This window comes from Eptatretus burgeri, chromosome 8, assembly GCF_056783735.1.
Source record: "Eptatretus burgeri isolate ZD-2024b chromosome 8, Ebu_testis_v1, whole genome shotgun sequence".
Taxonomy (NCBI): Eukaryota; Metazoa; Chordata; class Myxini; order Myxiniformes; family Myxinidae; genus Eptatretus; species Eptatretus burgeri.
Window position 1 is genome coordinate 36,263,142 of NC_140968.1, and position 12,691 is coordinate 36,275,832.

At 42.1% G+C, this 12,691-nt stretch overlaps 1 protein-coding gene across 1 annotated transcript in view; it reads right to left on the minus strand.

Moving 5' to 3' along the window:
• Positions 1-12,691, minus strand: part of LOC147021522 (uncharacterized) — a 100,675-nt gene that overhangs the window by 7,730 nt on the left and 80,254 nt on the right. The window contains exon 7 of the mRNA XM_085891536.1: positions 8,486-8,645. Within this exon, the coding sequence (XP_085747662.1) occupies positions 8,486-8,645 (160 nt within the window). The remainder of the gene's footprint in view (positions 1-8,485; positions 8,646-12,691) is intronic.

Consider the following 12,691-nt stretch of genomic DNA (forward strand, 5'->3'; position numbering starts at 1 on the left):
TGGGGTGTGACGAAGCCTCTAATGCTGTGGTCCTATACCAGTACACTGGTACTCATTTCGCTGACCTCGGAAGGACGATAAGTTGAGTCAACCCCACTTGGTGGTGATTCACCGGCCAACGGGGCTCAAACTCAGGACCTTAAGATACCAAGCCAGCCACCCTAACCACCAAACACCAGGTTTACCAGGGAAATGACACCCAGGGAGTGACGAATCATCAGTCTCATGATCGCCTCATTGACCGGTGTTACCTCAATTATCATGGAAGTCAGCTTATTGGACACAGCTACAGAAACTCCTTGGATATGGTAACCATTAGAGCATCCAGACCAGAATTAGGTGTAACCACCCGCCATGATATCACCACTATCCGGTCTCCAAACATCAGAGAGGGCTGCAATACCAATGTTCAAATGCTGGAGCTCAGATGATACCAGAGACAGGTGATCATCCTCTTAGGGATAGGACATTGCAGGCACCCACCAGAAAGGACCTCCTCAGGTTAACTCAAGGAGACCGCCGTCTGGTGGATGAAACCTCAGCAACACCCCGACACACAACACTGCAATCCAACCCAGGAAGGTTACCACATGCTTTTCCTATCATCAAAGAATGGGGGTCCCGAAGGTATTTCCCCAATCCCATCATCCGATGAGCTGCTCTGTGAAGGGCATCTGCACAGGACGTACTCCCACAGAGTGGGTTTTCATTGCATCTTTTATGTGTTTTGTGGAATGAAGTGTTTTACGGTGGCCAGAGTGCAAATCCTGCCACTAACCTCCTAGAAAAAGGAAACCCAACTGTAGGAGAACATGCGCTGACACAGTTGGGCACCAGTTATGGATGGCCGTTGGCTCACAAGGAGCTCTTCCACCCTTTGACAGGTTTTCTTTTTAATCCTGCCGGGTGTCCATATCCATACACACTATTCACCAGGAAACCTGGTGAGGGAAACAGTTTAGTCGCTGACAACCCAACCGTGAACTCTCCAAATCTGACCTCAAAACTCGACCTCAAATTACAGCGCAAAATTCACTCTCTTTCTCTTTTCTATAGGTACACTTCGGTTTCTGCTCCCGAGAACTTGCTGGTTATGCACCTCCGCCACAAGTGAGACAATACTCGACAAGCCACTACATAGCATGATTGTTGTGTAGCCATTAACAACTCAAGGGTGGGTCGTTATGATGTTTGTTTCTTCCCCTTCACTGCCAAACTCGAGAACTCTATACCTTTTCATGTCTTTCCAAACAGTTATGACCTTCCCTTTTTCAAAAATCAGATTTTTTTACTTCCTCAAAAACTCTTGGACTATTCTCTCTTTCTTCACTTTTCAATCTATGCAGTTCTTTTATTTAAGGCCTGGCCTCGATGAGGACAATATATTCCGTGACTGGAGCCTTCAACATTAAAAAATAATAATAATGAGAACAGCACTCTTCGACATCGCGACGTCGACAGATATGCCTCCGCCCACATTATGATATCTTTACACATACTTGTACCAAGTTTGATTTAAATCCCTGAACCCAGATTCAAAACATTAAATAATTATGGCTGCCAGACCATGTGTCTGATCACGTTGAAATTTGAAACATATGTTCCCAATGACTACTATATCATAATTGTGAAGCTTCACGTCGATTGATGAAGCAGTTCAAGAGAAAGAATTTCTTAAAGATTTTCATTCAAACCAATATGACTGCCAGACTATGTGACCTATAATTTAATTATTTGTGAACATCTTGGTATTCGCAAGGCTTGGGAAACATGTGGGTGAAGATTCCCCTTGAGATGTCAAGCCGTGCTGGAGAAGAGGATTTTAAAGGTTTATTCTTCAAAAAATCTTAGCTGCCAAGCCATGTGACCTATGACATCATAGGTGGAGATCTTTTCGTTCCTCATGGAGAGGCGATCATACCTGTAAAGTTTTCCTCGATCTGTTCAGCCATATCGGAGAAGAAGATATTTGAAGGTTTTTTTTTGGAAAAAAAAAAAAAAAAGGCCTGCCAAACCACATGACCGATGACCATCCACAACCGTCCACAACTCCAAATCCGTCCACAACTTTTTGAGATATCGTGCTATATATCATTTTGGCCCAATCTCTCAATGGTGAAGAAATACGTAAAAAATTATAGTAGTCCGATCCGGATCCGGATCTTCACCACAATCTAATCAGTTCGTCCTTGCCACACACCAAACCTGTCCGCAAAATTTTATCTGGATCCGTCCACAACTTTTTGAGATATACACAAACAAACAGACAGAAAGGGGTGAAAACATAACCTCCTTCACCTTCAGTTAGGGAGGTAATTAGCACGGATGGATGAACAACCCGAAAACATAATGCCTCCGTTGACTTCCATCAGCGGAGGCATTAAAATTAATTCAAATTGAATGTTATATTTTGTGGTATTCTTTACTCTGTCCGGCAGTCAAGCAAAATTGGAAATCATTCCAAACAGAAAATTACTGTTCTTAGGGATATCATAAATGACACAAACAACAAGCACGGATAACAAATGTAACATTAAATAAGGTGGTGTACATACACTGCATCAACGGCAGTAGCTTGTGTTTTTCTACAACCTTTAAAATCTTTATTTTATTTCAATTTCATTACATACTTGAACACAAGAACACAAATTCAGCACTTTCAAAACTCTTCCGTTTAGCAGTACTTGGACAAAATATTACGGCATTTTACATCATCTCGACCAATCAAATTTGCTGCTCGCAGACCCAGCCTATGTCCTTTTTTCTCAAGATTGCACGTGCTAAGGTGTTCAATGAACTCTCTAATTTCTTTTTCTGATATTAGTTGTCAGTGGATAAAACATTTGGTGAAATTTTTTTTCACAAAATTTGCATTTTAAAGCCTCTATATAAATATGACCACATTGATTGTCCCTTTATGTTACCAATCTCTTTCTCTCTTTCTCTCTTTCTCTCTCTTTCTCTCTCTCTCTCTCTCTCTCTCTCTCTCTCTCTCTCTCTCTCTCTCTCTCTCTCTCTCTCTCTCTCTCTCTCTCTCTCTCTCTCTCTCTCTCTCTCTCTCTCTCTCTCTCTCTCTCTCTCTCTCTCTCTCTCTCTCTCTCTCTCTCTCTCTCTCTCTCTCTCTCTCTCTCTCTCTCTCTCTCTCTCTCTCTCTCTCTCTCTCTCTCTCTCTCTCTCTCTCTCTCTCTCTCTCTCTCTCTCTCTCTCTCTCTCTCTCTCTCTCTCTCTCTCTCTCTCTCTCTCTCTCTCTCACCATTTTTGGTATTGTCACCGAGCTTCATCGGTATAATTAAGTCTTACAATTTTGCCAGCAGTGTCTAAATTTACCTCCAAGTTTATATTCCATTCGGCCCAGTCAAAAGTAGACTTTTGTCAAAGTGTTCTCTATTCTACGAGATGATATCACAACATTCCGGTGGGCAGTGCCTGCATTGTTGTTGTTGCTCCCCCAGTCCTATCAAATACCATTCCATCTACTCACCCATCCATGACAGATATATCCATTAGTTAAAAAAAATAAATGCAACTACGGTAATGAATAAAACTTTTGTACGCTCTTTAAGGGGCTCAACAGTAAACACTTGTGCACTGGCACTTTTTCTCTGCACTGCCATTCACTCTCCAACTTCAATAATAAATTCCCTCAAACCAAAAGATACTGATATAGACACAAGTTAGAGCAAAACAAAAAAAAACAGAAGAAAAAGAGATTTTTTCCAGTAATGCAACTAATTCTATATCTACCAACACCACTCCCCCTCATTTTTTGCTACTTGTTTTGGGGTAATATCCATATTTGTACAGCCACCCAACAATGACTTTGGAAGCTGCCGTGTTATTCCAATGACTTTGTGTAACGAAAAAGGTTGATGTCATGGAATTAATCTCTGCTATGAATCGTTGTCGCATTAGCAGAGTTAATTGCAATTTATTGAAGTAAGGGGATCGGAAACTTTCCGAGATGCTCTTAAAGCATTGCATAATCCATTTAGATGACATTTCGACGATTTATTCGTGGGAAGAAAGCACTCAAATAATTCAATCATTGGAAGAGCAGGTTCGCTTGGTTAGTGAGTTACAATTCGACTTAGCTTTGCCAATTATATATTTGTCTTTCAGAATGTTATGATTTACCTGTACAGATAATACATCCCACTTTTTTTTAATTTCAGTCACAATGTGTATGTAAATCCATAGTTTCTGCAGTTAAGTGTATGACTTGTTCAGTGTATCAATTATTCATGTGTTGCACCCATATAAAAAGGAAGAAGAAAAAACTCACAACTACCTACCCCAGTTCTCAAGATAAACGAGGTATGTTTTCAGAAGCTTAAGTCCTTCATTCACTACGCCTATTGTGAATAAGCCTGGTGTTGGTTTTATTGTTTAAAGTGGCTGGCTTAAGATCTTAGGGTTCTGAGTTTGAGTCCGCTGTTGTGTCATTAAAAAACACGAGGTAGGTTGACTCAGCCTGTCATCCGTCTGAGGTCAGAAAATTAAGTACCAACTTATTGGGAATAATGAGCCATTTGATTATCCTGTGTCAGAGTGGTGACCCATCCTGAATTGTGCCCCCTTGCCAATGGAAAATCACCTCGGCAGCCCTATGCATCTGAAGATGCAAAAGCAGTGGCTGTTCTTCTTCTTATTCTTATTCTATTGTGAATCATGCTCAAAATGTGAACATATCTTAATGTTTGTGGGGGTGGGGGTAAATACCACCTTTGAGCAGATAGAAATGTATCGAGTAGAATGTTCCATGTACAAGTCGTTAGCCCAGCTCGGTGATTAAGTAGAGAAACATAGCTTAAGAATTGTCTTGTTTGAATGTGCACCAAACCGGGGATGGTGCGTGGTAATAATTAATTCGGGATTAAGGTGAAGAAAATTGTACGTATAACCGCTTGTAATGTCCCACCGGATAAAGTTGAGAAGAATGACAGCTCTGTTGAGAGGGGCTGGCTGTCCAGAGTGAGGGTAGGAGCATTTGATCGCTTCTCAAGGGGCAGAGTTATGGGCACCTCTCTCAAGGGGCAGAGTTTTTGTTACCACAGGTGGAGGGAGTTATTGGGGGACCTCTCGCGACAGCAAGGAGAGTGAGGGTGGTAGCTGATGAGAGAAGAGGAGAATTGGGTGTGAATGGAGGAGAAAGGATCACCTTGGGGAGAAACGGTTGCTCTGTTTGTGGATTTCTGCTTGCCTTCTTATGTTCCTGCTTTCTCCTGTTCCTGCTCTTGCTGTGTTCGTCATTCCTGCTTTGACCTGTTAATCGACCTGCCTGGGTGCCTTCGTATTTTCATCACCTGCTGCTCCACCAGAGCTGAGACCTCATCCGGTTTTCGTTCCCAATCCGCGTCTGTGAATAAATCTGGTGTGTGGCGCCATACGTTTCATTGTTAGCGTACATAATTACTTCTGCCACTGAAGGTGAAGGAGGTTTATGTTTTCACCCCTTTCTGTTTGTTTGTTTGTCAGTTTGTTTATGTGCAGGATATCTCAAAAAGTTGTGGACGGATTCGGATGAAACCAGGTGGACAAGGAAGAATTGATTCAATTTTGGTGAAGATCCGGATCTGATAATTTTTTAAGTGATTCTTCACCATTGAGAGATTGGGCTAAAATTATATATAGCACGCGATCCAAAAAGGTGTAGACGGATTCGGATGAAACTTGGTGGACTAGTTGGGTGTATGACAAGGAAGAATTGGATATATTTTGATGAAGATCAGGATCCGACTACTAGAATTTTTAAAGTGATTCTTCACCATTGAGACAAAGTGTGAAACCGATATATAGCACGACATCTCAAAAAAGTTGTGGACAGCTTCGGATGAAACTTGGAGAACACAGGTGGGTGACAAGAAAGAGTTTATTCGATTTTGTTAAAGATTCGGATCCGGATCCGACTACTAGAATTTTGTAAGTGATTCTTCACCATTGAGAGATTAGGCTAAACATGATATATAGCATGATATCTCAAAAATTTGTGGACGGATTCGGATGAAACTTGGTAGACAGGTTGGGTGTGTGACAAAGACAAATTGATTCTATTTTGGTGAAGATCCAAATCCGGATCTGGAAACGAGAATTATTTGATTTTTAAAGTGATTCTTCACCATTGAGAGATAAGGCCAAAAACGATATATCGCATGATATTTGAAAAATGTATTGGGCCCGATATGTTCTCGTGGATCAGGCATTACATGGCGGAAATATGCGCTCTACCGAGTGCCCTTCTAGTTATTTATTTATTGATTCTTTGTTCCCCCTTTCTTCCCCACCTCAACCCTTCATCATATCCCGCTGTTGGTTGAACCATTCCCTGTTTATTTGGTTGGGATTCGGGAAATAAACCTGTTGGTTTTAAAAGAGTTTAAAGCCTTGTGTGCTTCTGGGATTTTTGCGTGAGCGCAAAACCACCAATGTTTGAACGCAGTCCAAGGGAGTAAAAGCCGTTTTGGTCCATCCGTCCAGCGTCGGTGTTAATCGGCATGGACAAGCCAATATGTATGACATACTCGCACTTTTCTTCTCAAAAATCTTGCTGCTTTGATTTGGGCATATGCTGTTTGCTCAAATGAAGATGATTCCTTTGGGGACTTGATGGCATAGAATGTATTGTTGCGAATTTGGAAACCTATCGCACACAACACACAGGTCCTATAGATCAGTTATATCGGTAAGTATGTGTTTTATAGATAGCTTCCTTTCCCTTGTCTAATTGGTGAATAAATGTTCATGCGCTGTGAGTTACTTTTGATAGTTAGGATTTCCTTTTATTTGTAACACCATCAGCAACGACAGCAACAACGACAGCAACAACTACAGCAACGGATTACTACAGCTCTGCAGAGAACAACAGCAACCGTCTGCTCCCAGATTCTCCGCGCACTCAGTGGGGGAGGGGTCATACCCCCACCCACCAATGCGCTGGGCAGCGCGCCGAGTGGGGGAGGGGTCGAGCCGCGCCGAAGCGCATAAAAAGGGAGCTGGTCTGGAGCCGCAAAAAGCTGGTCTTGGTCGTCGTCGTCATCTTCCTTCTCCTCCGCCGCAAGATCGAGTGCTCGAGAGACACCATCCCCCCCCACCCCCCCCCCCCGCAAGGGTCGCTCGCCGGTGCCCGGGTTCGGCTCGCCTCTCGCTGGTCCCCGGGTCGACGTGAAGACCACACGAGGTGGACAGGTTCAAGACAGACCCTGGTCTTCAGCCCGACTGTCCTCCGGGCTGGAGGTCCGAATAAAGACCATTCGATCCAATTCTTTGGGTGTGTGTGCGTGTGTGTGTCCGTGGGCCAGTCAGCTAAGTAGTGAATTGTACAAGTGCTTTTTGCCTGTAGATACGTGCATTTATTATTACTCGGTTTAACTCTGCCCTTATGTGCTTCCCTTATTCCTCCCCCCCCCACCCCCATCGTAAATAAACATCCCCATTTGTGAAATGTTTCAGCTCGTTCGTGTCTATTCCTTCATTGGCTTTGTGTGCTGGAAAATTAGCCAGCCCATTGCCGTTGTAACGGGATATTTGGGACCGACGGATCTCGGCGATCAAACCGCTCGGATCGCTCACGGAATGAGTACGCTAAGTGGCTCGTTTCGTACGGGAGCCGTCGAGGGTGAATTTGCCCGGTAGGTTGGACCAAGTGGGTATTTAGGTAAATTGAAATTGGCAATCGACCCAACCCCACGTGGTCTGTCTATTGGCGAACTTCGGTCCAATAAGGGACCCGTACAACTCCGGAGTTTTCCGAAGAAGTACGATCTGAATTCCGGGCGATCGGTCGAGCCGACCCTGCAGCTCCATCTAGCGGTCGTGCTCGCGGCCGACGCTCGGCCCCGCAACAGTATTATATAATTTTGCGCTGATCGAACCAAGATGTGGGAATTGTTTATTTTCGCTATGCTACTTTGACCAATCCTATTAAAAAATATTTTGCCAGCTACTCAAGTGAAGTGGGAATTTGTCATTAGGATGTGATTGGTCACTATAATTGCTGTTTTATTGCACTGCGTATTAATTGTACCCAGACTCTACTCTGCCTGGTGTTGGCTTAATGGTTAGAGTGGTGGGCTTGGGATCCTAGGATCCTGAGTTCAAATCCCACTCGGCTGTTGAATCAATACCAGGTGGGGTTGACTCTGCCTGTCATCCTTCCGAGGTCGGCAAAATGAGTACCAGCTTGCTAGCATCATGTGTCGGAGTGGCGACCCGTCAAGGATTGTGCCCAATAGCCAAGGAGACTGGTTAGGCAGCACCAACGCTCTGCACAGAGTCTGGTCCCAATGGATGGAGGGATGGACTTGACTGTGCTAGAACTGAACAAGAGCATTCATACATTAAAAAAAGAAACAATCAAACACTATGAGTGATAAATAATAGAAAACAATAAGTTTACAACCAAAAGAACAACCAAAAGTATGCCATCTTGAAGTCGTTTGTTTCAATGTGTGTGGGGGATATGTTGGTTGAAGGAAATAAACTTTCTCACCTGAAAAGTGAAGGTTCTGGCAATTGGAAAGCCAATCTACCATTTGCAACTGTATTTTGCAACAAAGAACAGCTCTTTCATAGCTCATAAATGCATGAAAAAAGTCTTTGGGAAGTTCAATGCCAGGAAGTTCCCTGATGTAGCATATAAATTCTCCAACCTAGAACATGAAAATTTGTCCATTTAAATTAAAACCAATTTAAATTTTGAAACCATTTTTTAACATTCAACATCTCACCACCGACTGAAACTATAAATCATTTACTTGGAAATAATTATATCAACATGTATGTGTAATGAGACAGAGAAGATGTAATTTTGGTAGCATCCCTACTTTTGAGTCATTTACTCTGGATTCACCCAACAGAATAGGATCCAACTACAAACTCATGCTTCACAGGCATGGTGTTGTGCATTATGAAATGTCCAATCCTTTTGAAAATGTTAAACTGGCTGTTATCTCTACCATAACTTATTTGTGGATGTTAAAGATCTCACAATGTTTTTCAAAAAGTTGGCCCTTGTGTGTCAGTTCTGTGGTCAAACTAAAAATTCTGAACCATAATTATGATTGTAAGGCAATGCCAAACTGCATACAGTATTCCTTACTCATTGAAATTACCACACCGGGCAAAGCGAAAAGTGGGGTTAAGCAATTGGTTCACTTCTGTCTGTCTACAAATGTCAGTTTATGATCGAGGAACAACTTTATTTCAATTGAATGATATATTTTAAGCACGAATCGGAAAACAAACCTGCAGTTTAGCAGTACTGTCAGACCCCACAATTTGCGGATTTGCTATTTGCAGGCCCCTTGTTTTCGTGGATCATAAAGTGTCACCTGCATCAACATTTGTGCTTCACGTATTTGCAGGTTTTTTTTTATACTTCAGGACTGATCTCCTATATCCACCTGGGAGATTGGAAATCAGCACGCATCACAGAATTACATCAAAAGGTGCAAAAACGTATCCCCTTAACTACAGCCCAATTTGCTTACTGTGCTTCGAATTGCAAGGTCATGGACTCCATCGCAGTTGACATAAAATCATTCCTTTTCTCTAACAGCCTCATCTCAGATCATCAATTTGGATTCAGAACTGGTCACTCTACCTTAGACATGCTGCTTCCACTTACCCAACAATGGATGGAGGCCCTCAATGTCAGACATGAGATAAGGGCGGTCTCTCTGAACATATCTCGAGCTTTTGACAGTCTGGCATCCTGCCTTGCTCTCCAAACTGTCTGCCTCTCGAATCCAAGGCCAACTCCACTCTTGGATTACTGACTTCATCCCCTCTCGTAGTCAACGTGTGGCTCTCAACGGAACCCTTTCTTCTCCTCTCCCTGTCGAGGCTGGAGTATCACAAGGCAGTGTTCAAGGCCCCATATTAGTCCAAATCTTCATCAATGATCTCACTGACTCTGGAAAATTATCTTTATCTCTTTATTAATGGCATCCCTCATCCTTCTGACAGACAGACAGGCAGTAGCCTCTTCCCTCTCCTCAGACCAAGACAAAATCAGAAACTGGTCAAACATAATCTTGCTTATGTATCCATATTGTCCACTCTTTGCATTTTCCATTACCCCCTATCGTTACTTGCATCCTTTGTTTGTCCATCTCCAACTACTTTCTCCCTCTGCCCTACTGTTGTTGTTTCCCCCTTTCTCCTGCTGTTCCCTTTGTTATGTTGTGTCCTGATTTATTTTGTGTAATTGCTCTTCCATGAGCCGAAACCATGTAAAAAAACAACAATTCCCCGACATTCGCGGCATTTTTCAGGAACGTATCCCCCACGAATAGTGGGATTTGACAGTACTACAGCCAGATCTGAATTCATCCCGATCGCACATGTACAGAGGAGTGCAATCATATTTGTACTCTGTCTGCATGCCTGGCTGTCAAACAAAATTGAAAATCATTCCGAACAGGAAACTTGCTATTTTTAAGGATGTCATCAAGGACACAAACCACAGGCATGAAGAATTTGGCACGTGTTAAATATGGTGGTGTAAAAGACTGCCAGCGGTGGTAAACTTCTGAATTTTTTCCCTACACCCCTTAAAATCCCCATCCAATCTCAATTGAATTATATACTTGAACACTGGAGAACACAAATCGCCTTGTTGGCACTTTCAAAAACCTACTGTTTAGCAGTACAGTACTTGGAAAAATATTCATGCCTTGAGGACAGAGTAACTATGAGAATCAGCATTCATGCCATCTCATGTTCTGAGGGCAGAGTAACTGTGTGAGATTATGCAGAGTAGCAAACAAATATTGCAGTGCAGGGCACTGTTTGTTTTGTTCATCTTTTTCTCAAAGACTGTTGCAAAATCTTCATTTTCTCTGAGAGGAATTGGCAGAAGGTTTGTAATTGCACAAGTGCATGGATAAATCTCAATGGCGACGAAGAACTCATCTCATCGGAGCATCGTCAGCTCTGGACTGGTCTGTTTGACCCATCGGCTTTGTATGGTTACCATCGTGCCTGTTATGCAAGGTTCACGAACAAAACATACATAGATCATGCCGGAAGTGCAAAGCAAGGTTTTAAAAGACTTCCCACGTCCTTTCTCAAGATTGTGCAGGGTAAGGTGTTCTATGAACTCTCCAGTTTGATTCTGCACTTCCTACCCTCCCGATGAATAATTGATGCTGACAAAATTTAAAGTGAAGGTAAGTTTTAAGGTATAATTTAATAAACGTCATGAGCACTCGTAAGTCTTTCCATATATGTAGATATGTTCTTAGGGGTCAGCTACATTTTAGGTATGCACAAATAGTGGAATGTTTCACCTCCCTTCTCTTGCAGTCATTAATGTGAAATGTCACAAGGTAAAGTGTTTGAGGGCAATCAGATAAATTGACTTTTCCTACTCTAAAATAATAGTTGGCTCTTGCTATTCTGATTCTTAATGGATACATTTTGATGCTAACAATGAGGATTCTTTTTTGGCAAATTAGTCAGGGAGCATCATAAGTCCCGTGGGATTTTTGGTATGAAAGCAAACCACCATGCTAGACTCTTCAAGTGGACCCTAATGATTAATAGAAAGCTTGGTGGCACTCTGGGAAATGGTGCGGACGTGTATTTTGAACACATTTAACATTTTTTGAAGAATGACTATTTTACGCCACTTATAAAGTGACATAATGTCAACCTGACCCCTCCATATATCACCAATTTTGTCATATTTGGTATCAAATTGACCGGCATGAACCTCTGCATACTCATAGGTCATTTATTCGTCAATATATGAGCCATATCATGAATAAATCACACAAAAATCAAAATTTTGACCAAATTTCGACTTCGGTTTCACCGTCCGCAGTTCACCAAAATACCTTTTTCTCAACATTGTGCTCACTAATCTGCTAATGAATAGTATCGCAACATACCTATGTTATCACGAGTTCTTTTGATATTTTATACATATCATTCACTTGATAATTCAACGAGATATACCTCAAAATGTAACCCTACCCCCTAATGAATCGGAAGGCTACTCTTTCCGACATCTGTAAATTTGGATGCATGATTTTGTAAACACATGCCACAAATCCTACTGCAGATGATTAGGTTGAGGTAGTCTTCCAATATGACTATAGTAACCATGGTATCCACTAATATAAGCATTTTCTCTCTTTCAGATGTGATGCTGCTGAAGAGCCACAAGATGATATATTCAATGCAATATAGCTGATTCTGAATAAAAACATACTTTTATGTTTTTCACTGTTATGTTTTTCAGATGCAGCAGAACATCTGACAAGAACAGAAAGGGTCATCGGTAGTTTGTAGACACTAGATTGGAACTCCAGCATACTATCCCTCTCTTGTACCCAGTGATGGCTTATTGCGTATTCTGCTATTGCTAACAAATGCTTCCACATTCTAATACATCACCTTGTCAACATCGAAATGGAGTCAGCCACAAAAACTGTATTTCCTCCAGAGAAAGTTGCGAGAGTAGACACTGACTATTCCTTGTGTATTATTTGCCAAACAAAAAGTGCCGCAACATTAGTTCAGAGTCCCAGTGCTTACGAGAAGATATTACTCTGTATCAGAGAGCGAGCTAAGTACGGTGACAGAGACTATCCCGAAATCAGCCGGCGACTTGGAAATGTCTCCAGCCAGGACCAGCAGGAAAAATCTGTTGAACTCCACAGACACTCCGAACTTATGTTGCATATCA